Genomic DNA, 25,926 nt, shown 5'->3' with positions numbered 1-25,926 from the left:
ATTACATCACCAGCAAAAAGTAAAAATACAGTCCAAAACGAGACTCCATTCACTTGTTATTTCCACCTACAGCATCTGTCTAATACACCTTTCCCACCAAAATTAGTGTGTGCATTTAGGTTTTTCAAACATGGGTAAACCCGCTAAATATAGCATTGCCACTCCCAGAGAACACACCGCTACAGCACATGAGTCTGCCTTTCTGTCAGCTTTTGTATTTGTGTGTGTGCGCGTGTGTGTGTGTGTGTGTGTGTTGTTTTGTTGGTGTGTCCGTGTAACATCAAAGACAGGCAGTAGATCAGGTAAGCAGTAGACAGCAGCAGGAACAGAGGTCTTTGGAATCTTTTCAGTGGTTTCTTCTCTTTCTGTATCTCTTACTTATGAAGTCTATCTTGTAAACTCAGTGCTGATGTATTTTCATTGTTGTTTTAACTACTTAGGAGGACACGGATGGTAATTAGTGATGGCGCAACATTGTATGTCACTGGTTAAGGAGCTGAAATTACCCTGTTCACCTGGGTGTTGTGTTCCCATCAATGCCAGAGGCATTAAAAACCTACTTGTCGACTGTAGAGTCATTTGACCCAGGTGTGAATGTTGATCATACACATTCCCATACACAAGTGGGTGTTAGCGGGGTTTTTGTGCAGTGGGCATGGGGTTAAGACAATCACAAACTGGGGAAAAGGCATAGGCCTCTAACTGCTGCCACTGCTGAAAATGCAGACACAACAATCTTTCTGGTTATACAAGGACAGGATGCAGCCCTTCTTCAACAGTACATCCTGACACGCTGATCTGCAAAGGCAGAAATTGAATTTTGCATAGTTTGCCTTAGTGGCACATTCAAATATGGTAAACCAAGGAAGAGAGAACCTTGTGTAATTACTGGTTGCTGAGTGTAGAGATATGCACATCGTATGATTGACATGCAGGAGAGGACAATTTCTGCACAAACAAATCCGTGCTAATTGGACAGTTGGAATTCAGATTTGTTTGTTGCTATATTGATAAGTTTTGATGAGAAATTCACCAGATATTATCAAAACGCTGGTGAAAGCAGCATCCCTTCTCTAGATGTTCCTTTTTTGGTGAGTCATTAAACAACAAGCACACACAGAGCTCAACGACAAAGAGTGTTGTGGATGTTGTCATTTTTAAGGTGCTAGTTTCACTTACTTTTTTAGAGGTAACAATGTAGAAATCAAGGCCTTTAGGGAGTCACCAGGCTGACATGTTGCCCCAGCTTAGCAGCCCTTTTTAGCTCTGTTCGTCACGCTGCAGTCGCACATCTGCACCTATATATCAAAGCCGTGCACAAAAACATTCCTGAGAGCAAAGCGGAGGTGATTTGTGTGCCTTTCTCCTTCTTTTTTTATTAAAATTCATCCATGATCTAACTGTTCACTCGGCTAAAAGCTATACCTTTTAAATCAGTCATCCGTCCAGAACTTAGACCTGCACCATATTAAGACCAGCACTGACATCACAACTGTTTCCCTTCTCCCCACTGCGCCTCATGCCTCTTTCATATATTTTCTCTTGTCCTTAACAGATGGACAATCTTGCAGCCAGAGATTTTTTAAAGTGTTTAATAAATGTAATACAACCTATCTAGTGTTGGAGAAAGGGGCCTAAACCAGAACCATGTGCACGGAGTAGATGGCGGCCGTTAGGGGCCACAGCTAATATGGTCCAACATGTGGACCTGGCCATGCAGACAGGTTCACTTACATGTCGGACAGTTTATGACCTTAAGCGTTATTCCCCCAGAAAGTAGACCGGGTCCTTACGTTACAACACTCTAATTTATAGCGTGATGTTCTGTTTTTATATGCACCAATGTGTTGTCTACCAGAGGAAAGTAATAAAAGGATACAAGTGATGTTGGAATGCAGCGTCTTTCATGTTTTATCTCACAAAGGAGAAGTGCAGTGGGATTATGTTCCTATAGAGGGTAATATATGAAAGTGTTTGACTTATTGTCAAATTAAGGAAAAGTATCATGACCCCGATGGTGTATGTGCGTGCCTCTGGTCGTTATTTCCTCCAGATCAACCTGACACGGCTAACCACAACAGATAATAAAACGAAAAGGAATGTGAGAAGTGATGGGACTGGATAAATCACAAACACTTGCAAACAGGAGCTGTGCAGCCTGAATACTTACAACAGTTTAAGCATGTGCCATTGTTAGATCGAAAGACGCTATCAATTTTTTTCTTTAATCGTAAACAAAACTCAAGGGGTGTGTTACGGTCTTTGGAGTTTAGCTTGTCTTCATACTCTGTCCCTTCTGGCCACCATACGCTCAAAAGAAAGGGCCAATTAAATGTCCAAAATTGTCTGGTAATTTCATTTTGACTCATTGTTGCACCAGCTGTTACATCACGCTGTGCAGCTAAACTTTATGCAAAACCACAAAACTTTATTTCAGATTCTAGTAGGCTATGTATGGGTGTTTTATGTAAAATCCTGTGTCCTTTTACATTGAAATTCAAATAGCATATTGAGTAACTTTTTATGGATAAAACAATAGGTGTTTTTATTAAATCAGTGAATGAAATATTTTAGATCTTCTGGTATCATATGGATGCAAATATATGCATATATCTAAATTTATAAATAAAACACTCCTGCTCACTGTTTCACAATATTGTCCACAGTGGCCTACGCTCAGAGGAAAGGGATAGCTTACGGTGTTAACAGTCACAAATTGTTGACTAATTTGTGTCATCTTATACTTTATATCACCACATTGCCACCATTAAATTCTTATTCACAAAGATGCTAAATATACCAGGCTGAGTCTGGGAGAGTGATCACAAAATAAGACTCAAGACATCTACAATATTTACAGTATATTTAGTTAAGTAGAGTGGACATGATATCGTTGTGTAGCTTAAATGAAGAGTTGGAACAAGCTGATAATATATAGATATCTATATACATACACACACACACACACACACACACAGAGTCAGACAACAGCAGTTATTTGGGGGAAGTAAAAAAAAGGAAAACATATTTCATACCATTGTAATTTTTGATCAACGACAAATGTAGAAACAAAAAATGAAAAAATGCTTTGTGTATAAATGTATATTACTATTCAAATGTTAATCAACTATTTTTTTTTTTTTTTTTGGTAAAATGCTGATTCAGGGTTGGCTCAAATTCAGATTTCCACCAACAGTAATTGTGGACAAATGAAGGAAATACGTTTTTGCAGTATCATTGTATTTTTAAAAAATGCTATTAGCAAAATTCATCTTTTACTTTCTTTATTGTATGTTTTGTCTCCTTGTTTGTGAGTGATTTACACTCAAAATATGAGTACGGCAAGGTGGAGAGGGAGACAAAGCAAGAACATAAAGAAACCTAAATAATTTAAGAGGCGCCAGATTATTTATCTGATATTATCATATGTTTATTGTTAGCCCGATATCAGTATTTAATTTTTTAAATATTACAATTTTGTCAGTTATGGTATAAAGCAACACCCTTATACAGAATAAAAAAAATATATTTGTCAGGAGGAAGTTTTTACTTCATTCATTTTACCTGAATACAAAAGCCCTTTCCAAACATTAACTGAGACCTATCGGCTACATTTTTGCCGCATCAACATCTTTTATACAGTTCTAAAGTGACACTTGTACTGTTATTGTTCAATAAATGTTTACACCAGCAGTTAATACAAAACATGAGGATATCCTTAAATGTATTAAATGCTATCTGACTCACATTTTTCTACAACCTAATATTTCACTAAGCCTTAGCATTTCATTTAGAGATGTACTCTAGATAAGTGCAATAATCTCAGTTTGATGGATGGCCCAGCCGGAGCCTCAGGCCAGTGGTGTGTACATACTGCACTGGTTGCGGCAGAACGATAAAACCAACATAGGCAGGTGTGTTTGGTTAAGATGCACTTGTCAAGTGGGGTGACAAGCATGTCTGTGTTCATTCAAGTGAACCCCTTATCTGCACCTCCATGTCCCACTCATGAGACAAAAGCACTTCCCATGTTTGTATGATTTACCTCTCTCAAGTAAAGTGCACCCCCACCGTCCACCAGCACACTTATACACGTACATACATGCACATGTGCTATATGTTACAGAGACAAGTGTGTTAGCTAAAATAATTCATATAGCTTCTCATTACTGTTACCTGTGCACTATCCCACAACTTATCACCCACTGCGGATTACATCTTTTTTCCCTCTTCTTTATCACATTCCATTTGTGTCTTATTTTTTTATTTTTTTTAATGAATACTCTAGTATTTGTCACCTGTTTAAATTTCTTATCTACATTTTCTTTTTGAAAAGCTGTAAATGTGTGTGCATGAGCGTGTGCGACCACCTTTAATTTTTTATTCATTTATTAAACTTTTTCAACAAATTGTTTTGCACATTTCAACAATAGCAATAGCACAAAATTAGAATAAACATACCAGGGGGTTTGGGTTGAATATATAATATAATATAAATATATAATATAATATAATATAATATATATATATATATATATATATATATATATATATATATATATATATATATATATATATATATATATATATATATATATATATATATTTTTTTTTCAAATTATACAGTGATTCATTTTAAGACATGAAAAATGATCATTTTTAGTAACATTCTGAAAGAATTTCAAATACGTGAAAAGAAAAAAAAAACATAAAACAAACACAACATAAAACAATAATTAGGTTGAATAAATATTGCTTTTAAAGGGAAGGAAAAATAGACCGCCCCTTATTATTTATTTATTTATTTATTTTATTTTTTTCTAATGCTTGAACTTCCACCGGGGTGAGGAGGAAGTGACGTCCGACAAGGAAGTAGAGCTCGCCGCTGGCCGACAGAAGTGAAGAGTTATGGCTAACAACAGCAGCAGCAGCTGCTGCAGCAACAACTAACATTAGCTGGCATTTTCCTCAGGAACCAGCGCATGAATGTATTTGTGAAGCCAGTCTCTGCTGAGCTGAAGCGCTGAATGTCCTTTTAGTGTCGGTGAAAATGACTCCGAGGTAAGGAGCTGTGTGTGTGATGCTCTGTGTGCTTGTTAGCTCAGGGACTAGCCACATAAAGCTAACGTTATCCTGCAGCCTGACAGACTGTACCAACAACAGTAAAGCTCGGTGTAAACCTCATAACTTAATGTTGCGTCGTAATGTGTTAATGTTAGCGTTTAAAGTTGTTTTAATGTGTGAGCAGACCTTAGTAGTCCGTTAAATAACAGCTCGGTTCGTTCAGACAGACCTGTGGAAAGATGCTCACTTAAAGGTAAATTACACTCAGTTGGAATTCACGTTCTGTAATATACAGCTGACTAATCATGTAATGAGAAATTAGTAATGAAATCCAGTCTCATCTCCAAGTTGAACAAAAAAGAATTTTAGAGATGAACATGTAGAGATAAGACCTGGGGCTGCTTATAGGTTGTGAAAAAGACACTTGACAGCACTTATCTTCATTTTATTTGACTACAAGTACATTTTCTTTTTCTCCGTCTGAGGCACTGTATTCAGAAAGATTAATTTAGAGCTAATATATACAAATCACGCCATCATCTGAGTCAGTCACTAATTAAATGACAATAGACCAGCGCCAAAATGTGTCACTGGATGAGATCATCAGTTTCTTGATACTCCAGCTTGAGAAAATTTATTTATAGGAACTGTTCAAAATCATATAGCATAATTTAACTTCTGTTTTTGAGATTTCTTGTCATTACTTCAAAATCACATGTTGGTGCAAGAGACTGCCAAAAAAACTGGCTGTAAATATGAGCTGGCTTTATACCAATGTTCCCTTTATACTCTCATGAGTCATGTTATGGTTCTGGGAAAGATACTGATGCTGTTCTGCTTCATTCTGTGTCTTTTCAGATGACTCACCAGTGGCTTGGACATCTGTGATCTGACAGAAGATGAGGCTTGCTCAGTTTGTCAGACTTGTCATGGCTTGCAATGATTGCTAGTGTAGGCACATAAACCAAACTGACATGGACAACAAACTATAATGAATCATGTTTGTTGCTTCTTGCACATCGCACTCACTACAAAAACTAACTACATCAATTATCATTTAGTTTGTTTTGAATGGATTTCAGTTGATAACCAGTGCTGACGATGTCACTGGGCGAGCAGTCTCAAAAGTGGTTTCCAACCCATGTCCAAGCCACTGTTCTTCAAGCTACCGGTTTACAGCCCAAGGGCAAAAATGGCACCAATGATGCCTACACAATCATCCAGCTGGGCAAAGAGAAGTATTCAACGTCAGTGGCAGAGAAGACGCTTACCCCGGTCTGGAGAGAGGAGGCCTCCTTTGAATTACCTGGATTGCTTTTGGAGGGCAACCCAGAAGTATATGAACTCTGCCTTATCGTGATGCATCGCTCCTTGGTTGGGATGGACAAGTTCCTGGGTCAGAGGTCCATCAACCTTAATGAAATCTTTGATAACAAGGAGCGAAAGAAAACTGAGTAAGTATCATATACTGCAGGAGTGAAGTCCAAGATCTCAACTCAAAACACTTTATTTTACAGCAAGCAACACATTTAAATTTGCCTCCAGTAGGGGCTGATCACACCGAGATGCGTCGCTAGAGAAGCGTCCCCAGCAAAACCATTGTATCCCTGTGGTACTTTGGCATTTTTCTGGTGTTTTTTGGGCATGCATATAAGTTAAAATATTTTTAACTGTTCTGCCCAAGGCACGGAGTCAAGCCACTCGTCAGTGTTACTTTTGGCCAGGTGTATGCAGCCCCGCTCCACACACACTCCCAGTTGATTTCAGTATGCACTTTCCAAGGCGTTTTTGGAGTGGTCACACCTGGAGGCACGCGTTTCAGTGTGATCGCTCCCTTACTGTTTTACTCTGCTGCCGCAGGTTTCAAGCAGGATTGTTTCAGGTGATGCATGTGCACCCGTTAAAATGTGGAAACCACCAATCCAAAATGAGAAGATAAATTATGTCACGTGCAAAATCTTCACTAGAAATCTTTGCTCCGTTTTATTCGCACCAACAAGCTTTGGCGTCCTTTGCATAATTAAGGCAACATAAAGTTAAAAGGTGAAAATTAGGGATACGCCGATTAATCGGTCTTGTTGATCGCCATCAGCCTATTGGCAAACAACATGACATTCAGTGATGGCAGTGGACAATGTCTATATGTTATGTAACCTAAGTTTGGTGCAGGCTAAATGCTGTGTCGATTATTTAGTTACTGGCATGAAGTAATGTGGTGGATGACGTGCAAACATAAGGTTTATTTTCATCATTGCTTTCAGTGAGCAGTCAAGTTCTTCACAGCTGGGATGAGATGAGAAATAGACTGAGCTGCAAAAAGGCAGATATCCCCATCTATGTAAATAAAAACATGCATCTTACTACAACGTAGGCTGTGAGACAGCTGTGATTTTTATTGTTTTGTCATTGATATTTGGAAGAGGAGGCGCACTGTATGATATATAAACCACAACAACAAAAAATCAGCACTGGCTATTGGCAGAAATGTTGTTTTAAATATTGGTGTTGGTATCAGCCCAGAATTTCACAATCAGTGCATCCTTAGTAAAAATGAAAAATAAAATTTAAGGCAACGTGTAATACCATTAATCATTCATCTGTAATCTATACAGTTATTGCTGTATAGTTATTTTGTGATTAATATGTGAAAGATGGAAGATTTGTTGAAAAAAAACTAAAGTACTTGTCCTGTTTTGTCCTCTATTTTAAAACAGGAGACAAAAAGGAGACAAATATCTGACAAAACAAAATGCAAAATGTACTCTCCCCCTGCCTGGCATGTAACAGTACCAGTCTTATTAGCTTCTGCGTTAGTTAGAACAGTAATTGAAAATCGGACACTGGGATGTGTTTTGATGCCAATAAATTGAGATGTTTTATTTAAATCTTAAAGTACATTTCATACGTCTTTAACAGGACGTGTGCAGTATTTGAGCGCTTTTCTGTGTGGCACTTTTATAGCCTTCACATGCTTTGCAACTCCAGCTCACAGTCATGCATCAATTATGTTGTTAGAGGAATGGACTTTGGAGAGGAAGTGGAAAATATTTGCAGAACAATTCCAGTCATAAGTGGATTACAGCATGGACTAAAATAGTTGTTATTTGTCACATTTTCTTCATGTGTTATTGCTATATTAGGCTAAACGTCATAATACCAATGTGTTTCATGCATTATATTCTGTGCTGTCTTCTCAATTAAGTTCATGACCTCACTCCTGTGCACCACATGATTTAAATTCCAATGCGTTTTCCTTCTTTCTCTTTATGGACTTGTTTTAGACATACATTTTATTAGTTAGACGTGTTTTAATTTAAAGAACAGAAGTTAAATGTTTTGTAGCTCAGTAGGTGAACTGGTCTAGAAACACCAGATTGCGTCTCCATCTGTTTTAACACAACTATCACAGATGGGGTTTGTGTTCAGTTCGTGACGACAGGTTAGTTTGCATCTTATTGACCCTCTATTGTAGGAGGCTTAGCAATGAATCGGCCCACATTGTAGAGAGATTTCTTTTAGCTTAATCACTGACAATTTGAGCAGCAGTTGGTCTAATTGAAACTAGAGGAGCTGGCTAAACATGTCTTGTAAGTCACTCCTATACATACAATTGTTTTTTAAGGTGTGAATGGTGTATGCCCTTTTTTTCACCTGCGTTTGAATCTTGGCCTGTTCTAGGTGGAGGCTGCTTTTTCTCCTCGTCTTTAATTTTGTCTGAATGGTTTCGGCAAACCAAAAGGAATGCAAGTCAGCTGACGTGTCTATAGAAGTTAAGTTTGTGGCCATTAGTGGATGTCTGTCTGTGTGACTCAGTCTTTTCAATACCAGGTAACTTGTCTAGGCTGTTTACCTGCCTTATGCTGAGTGCTTGGTTAAAGGAACAGTTCACCCAAAAATCAAAAGTACATATTTTTCCTCTTATCTGTAGTGCTGGATATCAGTCCAGATTGTTTTGCTGTGAGTTGCAGAGTGTTGGAGATATCGGCTGTAGAGATGTCTGCCTTTTCTCCACTATAATGGAACTAGATGGCACTCGGCTTGTAGTGCTGAAAACGCAAAAAACAAAAACAAAACACATTTAAAAACTCAGCTGCTGTGTCTCTTTCCTGAAATCATGACCTGGTTACCCAAGATAAACCAACCACCTACCAAATTCTACCCACCAACCTCATCACTGCGCAGAAGGAAGCACTGCTAGCTCGCCTAACACCTCTGGGCTAGCTAACATTACAGCTTAGCTGAGGAGGACGCCATCAATGCTCACAACGCAGTGATTCGGTTGGTGGATGTAGTTCAGTAGAAAGAAAATAGTTCTATTAGAGACTGCTCACAACCAAGTCTGTGGATTATCTCAAGAAAGTGGGTCATAATTTCTGGAAAGAGACATTGCTGTTGAATTTTTCAAATGTTTTTTTTTGAGGGTGTGAGCACCACAAGCCAAGTGCCATCTAGTTACATCATATTGCACCACAGGTAAGAGGAAAAATGTATATTTTTCATTTTTTGGGTGGACTTTCCCTTTAAAGTGTGTCTCCTTGTGAAATTTCTTTACAGAAAGCTTAATCAGATAATTCACAAAAACAGCAGCTAAACTAATGTACCATCATAGCTTGAAGAGGCAGTACAGTATTATATTAGGCTAAATTTGGGATGTTGACCCTTACAAGTTCAGCACACACACACACACACACACACACACACACACACAATTTTTGACCCTACATTAAGCAAACGGGAACAGAATAACCAAACTGGATCTGGTGTTAATTAGCTCACTGTATATTCAACATAGAAAGACATTAGCGCACTTCCCCTGTGCCCATCAGGCTGGAGAATCACAATATGTTATAATCAGCATGGATGGGTTTTATTTGTTTAAGGTGCCTGAGCCGATGCACCTCTAGGCCGTGCACTTTTTCAGCAGAGGTTCTGTAATGAATACGCTCACATTGCTTGTCGGCCTAATCCCACACTGCAGGCATACTTGACAATGACGCCGGGACCCTCGATACTGTATCCACACTCCACAGTGGCTCTGTGTTCACCTCGGCCCATCCACAATGTTTTTGAACTGACATACTGGGGAGGAAAGCCCGTCTTGATATCTGAGTAGGCAGCCCATAATTATCGCACACCTGTGTTTGTTGATTGTGAGGAGTTTCCCAGCGGTCCAGGCCCGAGTGGGAGGATTGTGGTTCCAAGCACAGGGAGGTTTATCTTGGCCTTGAGACACACGTGAGGTGCAGCCCCGGCCCCACGGCAGCGGCATGCTGTGGCTGCTGATCAGACTGAGCGTGGCGCGCAGCCTGGGAATGGGACCCAGCGCGGCCTTTCATGACCGGGCTTCTGAGCCACGAGACGGTTTAGAATAGCGTTGAACAGCTGCGATTCTTAAAAAGCCAATACCAACACTTAGGACTGAACTTATAACTGATATTTCATCGTGGTATTCAGGAGATGGTACAAGTCTCCTTGTAAATCCAGGAAGTAATATCAGTAATTGTATGAAAACAAGTGTATGTAAATTAGGGCTGTTAAGAAAAAAAATCTCAATTAATTGCAGCATTTCAGCAGTTAATCATGATTAATTTTTAATCACATTTGTTGTTCCATTAGTTTGCATTACAAAACAGTGATAAAGTCCATACTGACAATTGTTTGATTGTCTTGATTAGGATCAAATGACAGCAAAAAACTGTATGGGACTGACATAAAGTGGGCGTGTCTGTAATGGGGAGACTTATGGGTATCCATAGAACCCATTTTCAATCAGATATGTGGAGGTCAGAGGTCAAGGTACCCCTGTGAAATGACCATGCTGTTTTTCCATCACCAAAATACTCCCTAATTTTAGAGTGTTATTTATTTAAGGTAGTCTCATTGAGACAAGGCGTCTCATTCTCTAGAGAGACCTGTTTTGGACAAAATACAATATAACAACAATTAGTTACAGACAAACAGATTTATCAATACAGTACGTACAACATTTAAGTAAAAGTGCCAAGTTTCCAAAGATGCTTTTTTTCCAGTGCCCTTAAAATAAGTTTAAAGTCCCCGAGTGGGAGCTTGACAGCTTCAGATTCTGCTGTAGTGGATCTGATGCTGTCCATCTTAATTTAGCCCCTTTTCTGAGAAGCTAGCATGACATAACTGGTACCAGTGTGTCAGGTCTTCTAGTCTCTCTCTTTTTTTCTTTTTTTAAGAAAAATTGTTCTTATTGGCAGCCAAAGAATTTACAAAAAAAATACATTTACAAAAGCTTTACTTCAAGCGTGTTTTGATGATGATATATCACAAAAAATTCAAGTAATAAATAAAAGACAAGTTAGCAGGTAAAGAAGTGAAAACACGTAAGGATAGATGAAATTAAAAAAGTATATTAATAAACTTAAAAAATGAAATAATTCAGAGGAAGAAGAAAGAAATGAAGAACAAGAAGTAGTAAAGAAAGTAAAGAAAAAGAAAAAAGAGAGGGGGAGAAAGGTCCATTTCCACTAGATTCCCTAATAAAGACAGCCATCTCTGTTATGGTGAGGATGTTTTGAATCAAAAATTTGATCAATTAGGTTTCAACTAAAGAGAGAGTACAGTAGTTAAATAAAATAACATGTCTTCTAGTATCATATGATACCAGCATCATGGCTCTAGCTTAAACTCAGCGCAGTACAGCCTCTTAAAGATGGGAATGTTGTTCATGCAATTTTTTTAAAAAAAAAAGTGTTATGTACAGATTTTAATTGCATCACAATATATGTTGACTCATAATTTGAGTAGAATGTTGCATTTAAATCAGTTCAATTTAAGGAGTCTTTTAGAACAATTGATTACATTGATCAAACTGCACCACGATAAGGTGTTTGAAAGCAAAATCGATGTGACCTTTAGAATAAACCCACAACATTTCCCAGATTAATATATCAAAAGCAGAAAGAATACACAGACTGGTGGTTGTTGCTGATGCTGGTTTCTTAAAGGACATTGTCGCAAGCCCTATAACACAGAGGATATGTCTCATTAGCATGTATGAACTGTTGGGCTGCTCCCGCGACGTGGCTTTGCAATTTCCCAATTGCTTGTCGTTGCATTTCTGAACAAAGGCCAGATTTGTGCAAATGCCACTTTATTTCGCTCACAGTGAAGGCATAAATCCCATTACTTCCAGTCGAAAAAGCAGAGAGGTTAAACAAATAGGAGCCAAAAAGCGGCCTGAAATGGTCTATATTATTCAGCAGCAGACTATTTCTTATGTTCACTTTGCGAAAGAATAATGTTTATCCTCTGAATGATAAATTGCATTCTCACTTGTGTCAAAAAAAAGTTCAAACGGTTTAAGCCCCTGCATTTGTGTGTAGCTTTTGGATTAGTCTGCTCAAATTAGCCTTTTCACTGGTGTCCACAAATAAGTAGGTAGAACACATTAGAAAGAATGTGGGCTATTTTCTCCTTTTGTCGTATTGTTTGATAGTGTTAAAGACTTTTACCACATTCTGACTTTGTATACCTGTCTTCCTGAATTATGTGGAATTATGTGTAATCAACTCAGAAGATGTCCATAAAACCTGCTCCTTTTATATAAATTGTCTCATTGAATTTGCTCCGCCTAAGCCTCCTTCCACTCTCATTTTAGCTGGTATTCCTTGGAGTCCAAGCCGGGGAAGAAGAGGAAAGATCGAGGCCGCATCCAAGTCAGCATCCAGTTCATGAGGAACAACATGACGGCCAGCATGTTCGACCTCTCCATGAAGGAAAAGCCCCGCTCGCCTTTTTCCAAACTGAAGGACAAAATGAAGGGTCGCAAACACGACAGCGGCTTCAGCGACACGTCTTCAGCCATCCTGCCTCGCTCTGCCGTGTGCGACGCAGAGCCCAGCCGTCAGTCCTTCGCCCCAGAACCACAACCCCAGCCTGAAGCAAAGGTCAAGAGACCGCTGCTCGCTGGGGCCCATAAACTCTCTGCAGCCCATTCCATGTCAGATCTCATTGGGACTCACTTTCGGCCCAAACTGGACTCCATGAACTCCATAGAAGAGAGTGGTGAGGACCAGAACCTTATGTTTTTTGTAGGCGTGCTGCAACAATTTGTTTCTATATTTGTCATATTTGGAGAAAGACAGTTGATTGTTGAATCGTAAAGCAAACCATCAGCCCAAAGCATCAGTATTTCATGACATGGAAATACAATCAACTTTTTTTCTCCAGAGTTTCATACAGCACTTTTAAATGCATTATGTGTGTGATCTCAAAGGGCTAATAGCTAAAGCTTTAAGGCTTGCTTTTTTTAATAACACCATTTTTTTCCATTTAAGTTATGTCACAAGTGATGAGTTGGTCATTTACCTTCTCATATATTTAAATTTTATAGAATTGGCAGTGGTACAAGCAATGGACTATTTTAAGCTATGTATGACAAAGAACTGTAATAATGATGCTATTTTGCACTGTTATGGTGTCTATTAATGCAGAGTTGGTCAGGTCAGCACCTCTGAAACCTCAGCGAAGTGGCTTCATTTCTTTCAAAAACATGGGAAAAAGGCAATGAGAAATGACCCAAGGATTAGCAAGAAGAGTACAAGAAAATTGCCTGAACAGTAGCAAAAAAGGAAGGTAAAAAAAAACCATACTGAGACCAAACAGACAAAACAAAAACGCTTAAAAATAATTGTAATTTTGTAACTGTAAATATAGTTTTTTTGGACATTTTCCCTAGTTTTTTGAATATATGTTTCTAAATCAAGTCATTTCTTGCCAAGTTCTTCATTGCCTTTATACCCATGTTTTCAAAATAAATCAAGCCAATTTGTTCCGGGTCCAGAGGTTTAGATATTTGTGAACGGCACCTGAACGCTGCACAAGAAAAGTAATGTAAAGCCAGATTTCAAAGGGTTAATGAAATATCTTATTCTTCTTGTGAAAGTGTCCAACTCTAAAAATGGGATGCAGTTGCAGTTTCTAATGCCCATCAGTAGAGGTCAATAGAAGTCACAGAGCTTTCTGAATGTTCATATATTTACAGTATAAAGTATATAAACCTTAACCAAATTAGTTATTTAGGTATTTCATATCAATTTTTGACCTTTATTAGTCTCTGTTGCTAACCAGTATAAAATGGCATCCACTTTGCCTTCTCTGTCCTTCCGTAGCTGTAATTAATATAAACAATAGTCTCAATTTTCTTAACAACAGTACAGAGATCCAAAAGAAAGGCTCGTAAATCTCAACAAATAACAATGCCAAAACAAGAAAGGAGTGTTGATAATAATTATATATGCTGTTATGCTTTTTGTTTTGTGCTGGAATACCAAAGGCTGCTTACTTTAACTGACCTGCATTGTGGTGCAACCAAAAAAGCAGAAGGATAAATAAGAACAGGTTGCACTGAGATTCATTTAATAATCCCTAAAGATCTTTATCTGGTAATGTCAGTTATGATCGGCAATCACGCTATTTTCTAATCAGTATTTTTACAAAATGGTCACCAGGTGCTGATTCGGTTTGCAACGGTATGATAACCACCTCAAAAAATATTGCAGTATCATGATATACAGTCGTACTCAATTATTATTATTATGATGTCACAATGACCCTTAAAGGACCAAAAACAGACGCACAGGTGAGAATCTCCTTGCTTTTCATTACAGTAGACAAGCACACGGACACAGTATGAAAACTGTCAATTGACTTCAGTGCTGAAGCAGTAAAACTCATACTTAATAGAGGAAACTGCAGGGAACCAGGCAGCTATGAAAAGTGTCTCATTTTCATGACCAACAACTAAACTTTTGGTCTCTAAATGTACAAACAATTACAAGAAGCAAATGAATTGGCATCACTCAGTTCATTGCCTGCTCCATCCTGACTATGATCTCTACTGCACAGCAATTTGTTGCAGTTATATTAGGAGGATTTTGACTTTATCAAGCTTCTTTGTGATTATTCAGGTTGGCATGCAGGGGAGGGGAGCTTACCGAAACTTCTGAGGGTAGGAGGACGGCAGATTTGGAGAGTGTAATTCATATACCAAGTTGTGCATACCGCTCACAATAAAATGTTTCGTGTGTGGCGTGGTAGTCTATTAGTTGGAAGAGCCACAAGACTAACTTTGAAAAAAACAACAGAGTAACAGAAATTGATTATTTTTACAGAAAGCAATCTATCATCAGTTTCAGAGTGACCAATTCTCAGAGAGCAAATCACTGATACCATTATAAAGCCTGATTAGGTCATCCTAAATGATGTCATGGGTAATCTTACAAACTAAACACATTTTATTTTTTATAGGTGGCATTTGCATGGATAGATTTTTTTTTTTATCATAACTACATCATAGGTTGATGTACTGCTTTTGGTTTCTCTTCCATGGAGCACAGGCGGCCCTCACAGGCGTTCCCAGAGCGAGGTGCCCGGCTACCAGGACGGCGAGGCACACAGTGACCCTTTCACTGATATCAGTGACACCCTGCCACAGAAGTATGCCACGCTCCCACGCAACCGCAACCCATTCGAGGGGGAGCACGGGCAGCTGTGGGACCGGGCGGAGCGGAAGGAGAAAAAGGAGAAGGTCAGCCTACTGGAACGCGTGACTGGAAAGAAGGAAGGCCGCAAGACCAGCAACGGGGGCCGTTCAGGCAGCTCTGGAGACCTACGCTCCCCGAACCCATTTAGTGGAGACTCGCAGGCAGACACTAACCCGTTCATCTCCAACTACAAAGCCAGGTAGTCCTTTTTTGTTTGCTCCGTATCAAAATTATAACACAGTCCAAGTCTCATTCAGTGCACCTTCATTCATCTCACAAAACGTTTTCTGCTATCATGCCATCATGAGGATGGTGTTCCAGGTCGTTTCGCTTTTCCTTACAAATAGTCCATTAATCAGCTGGGCAACCTTTTAAATAGCTAGATTTTAAAAAAATATATGGCCATACATTGAAAACATTTGCAATTACAGCCACATTCTTAGAAACTAATTTTATCGTCAACAACATTTCATATTAAAAAAATTTTCAACTCGTTACACTCTGTCTCCATCTTCAGTCTGACATTGCACTGAAGCTAACTTATTTCCGTGGGAGAGGGGGATTAGATATTCCCCAGCCAATCACAGTCTGTACAATCCTGCCAATGGATCTGATTGGCTATTCATCAGTCCCTGTGTGCTCATTGGATCTTTTATTTTTTTTAACTGACAAACTGTCATTTCGTGTCACAATGCCAGATGAAATCATCAACTCTGAGGAGAGTGTTGATTCAAAGTGCTAGACCCAGGCAATTCAATATCCATTTATTAATGCAAAACAACATTCTTTACCATCATTCGAACATCATTCGTTACCAGCTTTAACAAAATTAAGTAAATTTGCAGTAGACCTTAACACATTCACTCCTTAACTAAATTTCTAGTTGTTCTCATAAACCTCTGTTCTTTGAGAGTAAATGTATTCCAGAAGACACTACAAAAAGTCCAGTATCCTCATTTATCCCTCTTGGCATTAGGGTGCCTAATTTAGGAATCTAGAGTACTTCTTCCTAAGCCAGCAACTTCTGTAAAAGTCTCTCTCTCCGGACCACAATAAATCTTCATGCTTATTTGAGATTAGTTGAGGTTTTTACACCTCACATCAGCTAATATTTATGAGACAATCTGCTTCTGTAAGGTTTGGGCTTAGTGGTGTATTTTAACGACGTCAACTTTGATAACTAAACTCTAAAACCTAATATATTCCACTGGAATATCCAGATTTTCCATGCCTTAATTCCACCTCCATCCACATCGCAAGGAATCTGCATTCAGCGCCTGTACAGCAAAGATTCGTATTGTAGCATCACTTCTGTATGTTTTTCTTCATATTCCATAAATCATCTCACAATCCCAAAACGTGACCTTGCTTACCCCATGGGACGGCCACTAAAATACAGGATATTGGTTACAGCATTCCCATAAAGTTTCGAATACCTCGTTGATTGAAATCTACTATCTGATAGACCTCTTCTCTGTCTCTTATTCTGTTGTCAAGTATTGTTGTTGAAGCATTTCCACCGAGCTGGTTCCATGTATTTCCTGTGTTACATAAAGAGTTGGTGAGCGCTGTGGCTAAGTTCTGGTTTATCAGAGTGGAAGGTGTCATTAGTGGCTCTTTAGAGAGCCCGGGCTTGATAACAGAGCCCTCTGAGCTATAGTAATGAGATCCTCTGCAGAGATAGACCACCCAATTAACCACTTATCTCGATAGGCACCAGTCCATCATCTTTACTGCTGCCTTTGTCGTACAGTCGCTCAGTGGTCATTTATAATGTGGTGCGGGAATACAAAAAGGTGGTTTAACGTACATTATTTAGTATTGAACGTATTCACAGTTTTCTTGATAAATGATCTCAGCCATTATAAAAATCCAAATTTGCTCTGTCACCTCAGAGCCTCTGTTTTAGTAAAGTATACTGAAATATTCACTGTAGTGCCTTCGTGTGAAGAATGACTTTCTCTTCGATTGTTTCGTAGTGATAAAAAGTTAACAGGAAATGAAGACATCACCTTTGGCCCTAAGAAGAAGGACATCTTCGGCAAGAAAAAGGTAAGACCTACAGCACAGCGCTCAGTATAAGAACAGATGATTTGTCAGGTGATATTGTTGCACGTTGTCAGTTTTGCCCGACAGTGATCGAGATGAACAGAAAGAAGAAATGACCCCGGCAGTTGCAACCGCGTCACTACTTCCTGTGTAGTGTCATGCAGATTTTTAATTGTCTGAGTTTCATGGTGCATAGCAGCTGGTGACATTGATCTCTGAGGCCTCTGAAAATTCAGATGTGCCATTCACCTAATTAGCAGCTGCACACATCGGTCATCATGTCGGATCTGATCGTAATTTGAAGTGGTGTGAAATTTCGGTCTGTAAGGTCAGTCATAGCGGTGTGTTGTAAATCCATAATTGGAGGTTTTGGCGAGGAAAGGCAGAGATATGCATTTTTTCCTTTTAATGATTATGACAATATCTGCACATGATGTTTTAACCTTTAGTTTGTATTTAGCTGAAATTATTTTGCATTTCCAATTTTAAAACCCCTTCAAATTTGCCGAATATTACACAGCAAAATTGGTATTTATGAGGGAGCGGTGGGAGCAGTAGTTAAAGAGACGCCTAAATGAGAAAGAGAATGCTGATAATAGCTTTCCTCACCTTTCTTTGTGGGTGTTGAGGGCTGTCGGTATCCACACATGTGCCCCTGTGCATGCCGCAGTGCCTCGCAGAAATGGCAGCTCCCATTTCCTCTGCTTCAAGGCCCTAATTAACCACACACGGGGGGGGTGTGGGGAGGGCAGTGAGAGATTTCAAAGGACTGAGCTTTTAGATTCTCAAAGCTGAGCTCATTAGAAACTGTAATGACACAACTGGAGAATGCCAAGTGTGCGCCTTATCTTCTCCTCACTACTGATCGCAGAAAAATGGTCATCATTACTTTGCCAATTCATGGTCATTTCCAGGCCTTTGTCACCAGCCACTAAAGCTCCCGATTATTATGCTGTGTGTGTGTGAGAGAGAGAGACAGAGTACGAGCGTGTGCACGTACACATGCTTGTATGTGAAACCAACATCCATATGGCTGTCAGTTCTCTTATTCACTCTCACGCTGCTTAAGTGCAGTATCTTTCAGTCAGATGCCTTTTTTTGTGTTGTGCGTTAGGAATAGGTTACCGAGCTCTGTTCTCGAAACCCTCCTTACATTGGACATTTAATCTCGGTGGCAAATATTTCATTTTGGGTTGTGTCGCCCCAGAGTAGCCTCTATGCTGTTAGAGGCGATAAGATACCTGGTAAGCAGTCCCGCTCCAGGTCTTTCTGCATTGTCTTTACCCAGCAGTAGAGGCTTGAATGGTGCATGGGAGTGGAAGCTGATAAGTGTGGTATTTTAAACAGGGTGAAGGCTTTGCTGCTCTATCCGTCCGGGGGAGGATGCCCAGCACTGAAGCGATAAAGTGGTCCCTCATTAAAAACGATTACAGCTCCTCTCGTACCCGCGCAATATGATCTGCACATACCGTACCACGCTGCTCTGTCCAACTAGGTTGTCCTCAAAGAGCAAAGCCGGGCTTGGGTTGCATCCTTATTTTGGTATTTATTAGCCTGAGCTTTAATTTGCAGAAATATGCAGCCTGGCATTTCCACGTCAAAACAAAGATTCCATTTTTGGGGGAGGAAATTTTTATTGTTAAGTTCTACCAAGCTTGTTCATCTTTTCGGTACAAAGTTTTTTACAATCTAAGACAACATTAATGGTTACCAACCATTAATGTAACAGTTTTAGAATGTCTGTGAAGCGTATTGATTCCTATAGTTAAAAGTCTTAGTGCTATCATACTTTATTTCAGCACTAGGACTGATATCGCACCTCTCGTATTTTTGTGAAGTCTTATTTGAAATTAAAGAAAAAGGAGAACAACTTTCTCTAGATGTTAGCTGCTTGCTGTGTCAAACTGCCCTTGATTCTCATTATAAACATTGTTAAACAGCATTAGAGCCAAACATCTGTCACAGAATTCATTGACATGTCAGTGCTAAATCCCTTGAGAACAATTTCATCTTAACAACACTCAATTAGCCTTTATTAGCAACAGAGAACAAGAGATAAACACATGACAGTTTATGTCACGTAAGGCCAACACGTCTAATTAGTCTACTTTCTCATTTTTTTCACGAGTGAAAAAAGAGTGAGTGAACTTGAAGGGTATTGCCTTTGTTATCAGATGCTGACATTTCATGGGAGATCACTCATTTTAGTCCACTTTTTGAAAAAGAATATCTCTGCAAAACATGGTGATTATGGAGCATGTAACCTCAAAATCTGCTGGGGTTAAATTGAGCATTTACTTGTTTTCCATTTCTAGGAGGGGACGCAGGAAAGCGTGGCCGCCTACAGGAACTTGTCCTTTGAGGAAGTTGTGCAGGAACTCATCAAGCAGAAAGAAGTGGTGAAAAAGAAAGACGCCCACATCAGGGAGCTGGAAGACTACATCGATAACCTGCTTGTACGGGTCATGGAGGAGACGCCGAGCATCCTGCGGACACCCTATGAGCCAAAAAAGAAGGCGGGTAAAATTTCTAAAAAGTAGAGTGGGGAAAAAACGCAGGATGAGAAGTTACTAATGAAGGTTTAGCTGTAGCTCGTGCATCAATATCGTGTGGCAAAATAAGTGGGAACAAATGGGATTGATCAAAGCCAAATTAATGATTGATTTAAGTCTTTACTTTAGGACATTTTTATTCAATGGATGTAGTTTTTGTAAACTTTTTTTCCAATGTTTTTGTTATTTTAGTACACATTTGTTTGGCATTCCGAGATTTACAATTTAGAGTTACTTAACGTATACTTGTTGCGGTGCATTTTTAGGTACTTAAACCGAATAAGAGAAATTCATCAGTCTAGTCAAACAAATCCATATTTTTGACAAATATTAAGCGTAGCTACAGTTTATTGTATGCACTTGTGAACCCACAGAGGTCTGGTGCACATGCAGCTGCCATCACTCGCCCAGAAGCTCTTAAGGTGCACATGCAGCCAAATTCGTGTTTACCAGATGGTGCAGTCGCAGTTGTGTGCCGAAAGACGGTCAAGTGGTCGATAAGACAAAGCTGTAGTTAATGTGTTTACGCTCGAGCACAAGTCTCAAACTTACCACCCAAACTACGAAACGCATTTGGCGAAGGCAGCATCAGCTTTGCCTCTTCTGTGCTGCAGATGTACACGAACTCTGTGCTCCTGCCCAATAGCCTGAATGATTCATAGGTATTCTTAGAAAGAAAGAGAGTTATGGTGAGAAGTTGCTGGACAGTATCTGGTTTCTCTCTAGCTTACCTTTTTTTTTTCCCTTCAAAAATAACGAACAAACGTGCATTGCTGTTATCAGTTACTGACTTTTCATTCTTTATTTTATTCGTGATGACTATCATTTAAGTTTCTCGGGCCAATGGTCTCGCAGTCACTCGTTGAAGGTGATCATTTTACTGACTTTAAGTGCAATAATCACATCTTGCTTTACATTTGGCTGGTAATGTTCTTGTTTACAATTTTTTAATCAAAACTTTGAGTCAAACTCATCTCTTGCTATTAATTAAATTCACTGGAAAAGCCTGGAAAAGTTATATTCTCCATGGACTGACCAGCCTTCATCTCCTTCAAATGCTGTTTTTGCTGAAGATTGTATTAACGGTACCAAGCTGCACATGTGGATATATGCTGAACAATCTTTATTTATAAACGTTTCATAGCTCATTTACATATGAACATTATTTTATTGTATTTGGAAGGTACTTTATGGTAAAAACGCTACTGTATACCCCCTCCCTCACCACCCTTTCTACTGTAATAACACTGAACAGTTAGTACAAATCCAAAAAAAAAAAATCAAATTCAGACATATTTCACATATTAAGGTCTTACTGATACTGTTTTTATTTGTAGTTACATCAGCATTAATAGACTGTACCTAGTCACAAATTGTGTGCTGTGCCTCAGAATATTTCAGCTGTTATTTTCTTTTTGTGTCTTAACAAAACAGTCCAACTTCTAACATTCACACACAGTAAAATCGAGGTGTCTCAGCAGTTCAGTGCGTGCTGATGATGATCACTTTATAATTGTTCGAGGTAAACAGCCAATGAGTGTCATTCGGGTCACAAATAACAGTTTGACAGCATGTGTCAGAAGCTAACTCCTCATTTCACAGTTTTATGTCACATATGTCGCCTCAATCTGCGATGGTAATGTCATAACAACATATGTTGTTTCCATGTTCAACTCTTCAATTCTGTGAATTTATCGCTGAACAAATGCCGAGTGAGCGACGGGGCAGCTGTTGGATCACGCTGCTGGTATTAAAATGAACTAAACGACTACTTTAAAGGTTACTCTTAAAGTTTTTATCACCTGTGCTTGAGCTAGATGTTCAATAATCACTTACTGATGTTTAGGTTTACATTTTGAATTGTTTATTCCTATTTAACAGAAAACAGCTTCACATACAGTGTTAAACACACTTTGTATTATCATTGTAAGTTTACCCAAAGTTGCACGCCATTTTGAATGGTCTATCTCTTTATTAGATAATGTTCCACTTTGTCCTTTTGCTGGTATAATTTCTGGTATTTATATCTATTTTGTAATTCCTTTCCAGTCTTCTACAATATTTGACCTTCACACTGTACGATACCAAATCACGGCACTGTATCTGTGAAATGTCGACAGTCGAAAACACTTGTTTAAGTTTTTCACGAATCAGAAACACTTGTTTGTCGTGTGCTGATTATTTCTGCTGCTACGAAGGTAGTGACTTTATCTGAAGGTGTGTGATCTCTTCTTTGGACTTGAAGCCAAAATCTCCCGTTACTGAATGTATTCTGGTCGGTTGAAATACACAATTCTGAAATGTGGGATATCGCGTACACTAACAAGGCCATCGAACCTTGCTTGCCTTTAAAGTATTTGGTGTATCCAAAGAGATCATTTCACATGGGCGATTCTTCTCCCCTTCCTTCTCTCTCTCGGTCTGATGAAACTCAGACATCTTCATTACGGACAAGAAGTGATTGCTGGTACGGTTTTTGTGCGATGATGTGACACAGATGTAAATTCCTTTCTATCGGAGCACGGTTATTTGATCTGCATATATTTTGTAAAGCTGTTTGAATCAGTTCATAAAATGATGAGCATTGTGTGATACTAATTAATAAGATATGTGGATATGAATCTGTTTTCCATCATGGAAAAGCTTCTCACTGATTGCCTTCCTACATGTGCTGAAGTGTAAACTCTCTGTCTCCTCGTGTTACGGGCTTCACCAACTGTTTTAACTAGTCTGTGATGGTAGTTAACCAGTTGTTCACGGACCTTGTCGAGCTCCTGATGCTTCCATTGTACATACTGTACAGTCACTTTGTAAGATCACATCAGCTCCTTTTGACTTTTTGCACATTTTGTTGTGCTGTGAAATGTTTGAAATGTGCTTCCTGGGGATTTACTCCGTCTGAGGTTCAGTCAAAGTGCGAGTTCAGCTAAATGAAACTTGAAAAGTGGGAATCGAAGTGTAAAATTGATTTGAGCTAAACTGACATTTGCAAAGTTGTGAAATCTGGAGATAGATGTTTTCTCTTGCTAGCAATGAGAGTGCATGGATTTCAGGGGATATTTTTAAAGGGGTAGTGAAGAGTTTTTTGAAGTGGGGTTGTATGTGGTACTTATCCATAGACAGTGTCTTACATACAGTCGGCACGCCCCCAGTTTGAAAAAGTAGGCTGGAGTCTGAGCAGGCAATCTGCTGCTGTAGAGGGGACGGCAACAAAATGTGTTTTAGCCACCTAAAAAAAAAAAAAATCAATGTCATTGTAAGTGTACGCTATATTTAGAATATTTCCTCTGCTTTACTGTATGCTGGCAATTTCCGACGGGAAAATGACGCTGTTTTACCGCTCTCTTCTAAGCCAGACTCCATTGAGAAAAACAGTAATTTAACATTGCTGAACACAGGAGCATCAGTCATTTTGTCTGTTACACAATAACGCAAACAAACCAGCGGATCAAAGCAGTGGTAGACCAGTAGCACCTGTTTCCAATCAGCAAAAAATGACTGCTTTTGTCAGCGGAGTCAAAAAATCAGAACTATCCCTTTAATGTATGTCACATTTTGCATTATAGAGTACAGTACATATAGAGAGTATGGAACAGGTGACTCACACGTAGGTCCACAATGTGCCCTAAAGCACCGCTGTTTTGCAGGAATGATGAAATAACAAATGATAAGGTCTTAATAAAAAAAAACTGTTGAACACATTTGGACCCTGAGGTTATTTAGTTCAAATGAAAAATGAGGGGTGCGTAGTTCAAATTAATTAATTTTGCCTGTCATTTTTCTTTCAGCTTGATTGCTACATTTGCTTTATGCTGTGATATAATTTGGTGCTTTGGTAGATGTCAGGCTAAAATACAAATCTAAATGAAAAGCATTTTCAAATCATTTTCTAGCACAACAGCGGAAAGGGGTACATTGCAAAAAAAAAAAAAACCTACATCATTATTATACTTCTTCCTTGCCTCTTTGCATAATATTTGTCATCCAATTAATGCCAGTGTTTGAATATGCAAAGCACTAAAAATGCTCTGAGGCAACATTTCCTATAAAATTTGGCCATGGCCTGTGTTGTAATATATAGATTGTTTTGCACATGCATTGAAGTACTAAGTGTTGTAGGTGAATGTCCGCCTCATTCCGAAAAAAAAAAAAACCCAAAACAAACAAACAGCGCAAACAAATGGTGATTTTTTTTTCCCATGTTGACGAAGCATGCATTGAACCTTTTGATGAAGATGACATAAAGCTCAAGTCGGATCTCACAATCCTCCTCTGGCAGTCTTTTAAGTCTTCTCTACTGATAATATGATGCTGCTTGCCATAGGCCACATACAGCTGCCAGACACTAAGACTTAAGCTCCCGCTAAATCCCCTGACGGTGCTTGTAATGTGGCACACAGTTTTGAAGGAAATGATGACTGTGTTTATAAAAGATCTCGCCAGTTAGCAAAGCTTCATTGAGTTTACGGAATTGTACGGAGCACAGAGGTGCCGACACAATTAAACATCGTTTTGAGTTTAGTGCCCCAACATGGCGGAGACCGAAAATGACATTTTGATACTAACATGTTGCTCTACTTGTGAAAGGTAGTCAAACTGAATGGGTGCCGCAGTTCACTCAGGCACACGCCTTGTAATGTAAATGGGTGTGTTTGGATTCTTGTCATATCTGCATGTCAATCACACGTTTTGATCATGTTACACTTGATATTATTGCCAAATTCTATGTCGTTTTCCTGATCTAGAAACTATTGATTCCACTAGATGGGGTTCATCCTCATTAATACTCATCACACTACCTTATTGTAATGTATTTAACTCTGAAGTGTACAGTGTGTAAGTGTGTTTCCTTTTGTTAAAGAAGGTAGATGAGTTTTTTTTTTTGTTTATTTTCACACAATAGCCAATATGCAAGACTTTCATATCTGATTGTGTGGGGACAAGAATGTATGTCTTTTTTAAAACACGTTGGGGTCTCAAAGATGTATACTGTATATTATGATAACAGTATAGTGCTGTTAACGATGACTGTATATAAAGTGCCAACACAAGCACTAATTCATCCGAATTTGGTGATGCATTTCTTTAATATTCACCCATTCTCCATACAGTTTCAATCATCAACTTTTAGATATCATCATCATCATTATAATCAAACTCCAATGTTCAACTGGATGTAGTTTAAATGACACAAGCAAGATTGTATTGTCCTTTTCAATAAACTCACTGTAAATGAAAACTGCTTCTTTTTTTTTGGGTAAAAAGATCAAAAGCTTTAATTAAAGTACAATTTTAATATGCATCCTAAATAATCAAACTCTGCAGTGCAAATCCAATGCAAATCTTACATAAAGTGGATTGCTGTTTAGCTGTTCCTTTCGTTTAACACCTGTCCTATTGTACTTGCGGATAAATTAAAAGCCATTCGCAATTAACTCTGATCTCACTGGCAGTTAAACCATGATTAGTGTTTTTAATTGTGCTTATTTGTGTCAAAGCGTTTGTTTTTTTCTCCCATGCTCAAAGCAGCTCTTCCTTTTGTTCCGCAGAAATTCCCATGCCTTCCTGGCAAAAGAGGAGAAGTGGCATCGTTTGACAACCGAGTAGCGAGATTGCTTGTTAAAACTCCACTCTAATTTGCCTATGTGTGCATCGAGACTGTGTAAAGTCTTTTGGGACGAGAAACACTTGGGTTGTTTACCGGCTGATGCTTTTGTGGGTGGGTTTGCTTCCCTGCCACATAGCAG

General features: G+C 38.9%; 1 protein-coding gene across 1 annotated transcript; it reads left to right on the top strand.

The window, feature by feature from the left end:
• The first annotated feature begins 4,893 nt into the window (after positions 1-4,893).
• Positions 4,894-25,418, top strand: LOC121954477 (rab11 family-interacting protein 2). The gene is made up of 6 exons (XM_042501990.1): positions 4,894-5,061; positions 5,923-6,518; positions 12,692-13,098; positions 15,432-15,777; positions 17,558-17,630; positions 19,943-25,418. The coding sequence occupies exons 2-6, from the start codon at positions 6,166-6,168 to the stop codon at positions 20,165-20,167; spliced, it is 1,404 nt and encodes a 467-aa protein (XP_042357924.1). The 5' UTR covers positions 4,894-5,061; positions 5,923-6,165; the 3' UTR covers positions 20,168-25,418.
• Positions 25,419-25,926: the final 508 nt, after the last annotated feature.

The sequence above is a fragment of the Plectropomus leopardus genome, chromosome 15, assembly GCF_008729295.1.
Source record: "Plectropomus leopardus isolate mb chromosome 15, YSFRI_Pleo_2.0, whole genome shotgun sequence".
Classification (NCBI taxonomy): domain Eukaryota; kingdom Metazoa; phylum Chordata; class Actinopteri; order Perciformes; family Serranidae; genus Plectropomus; species Plectropomus leopardus.
The sequence above is the reverse complement of the archived record's forward strand: the minus strand, read 5'-3'. Positions and strand labels throughout refer to the sequence as shown.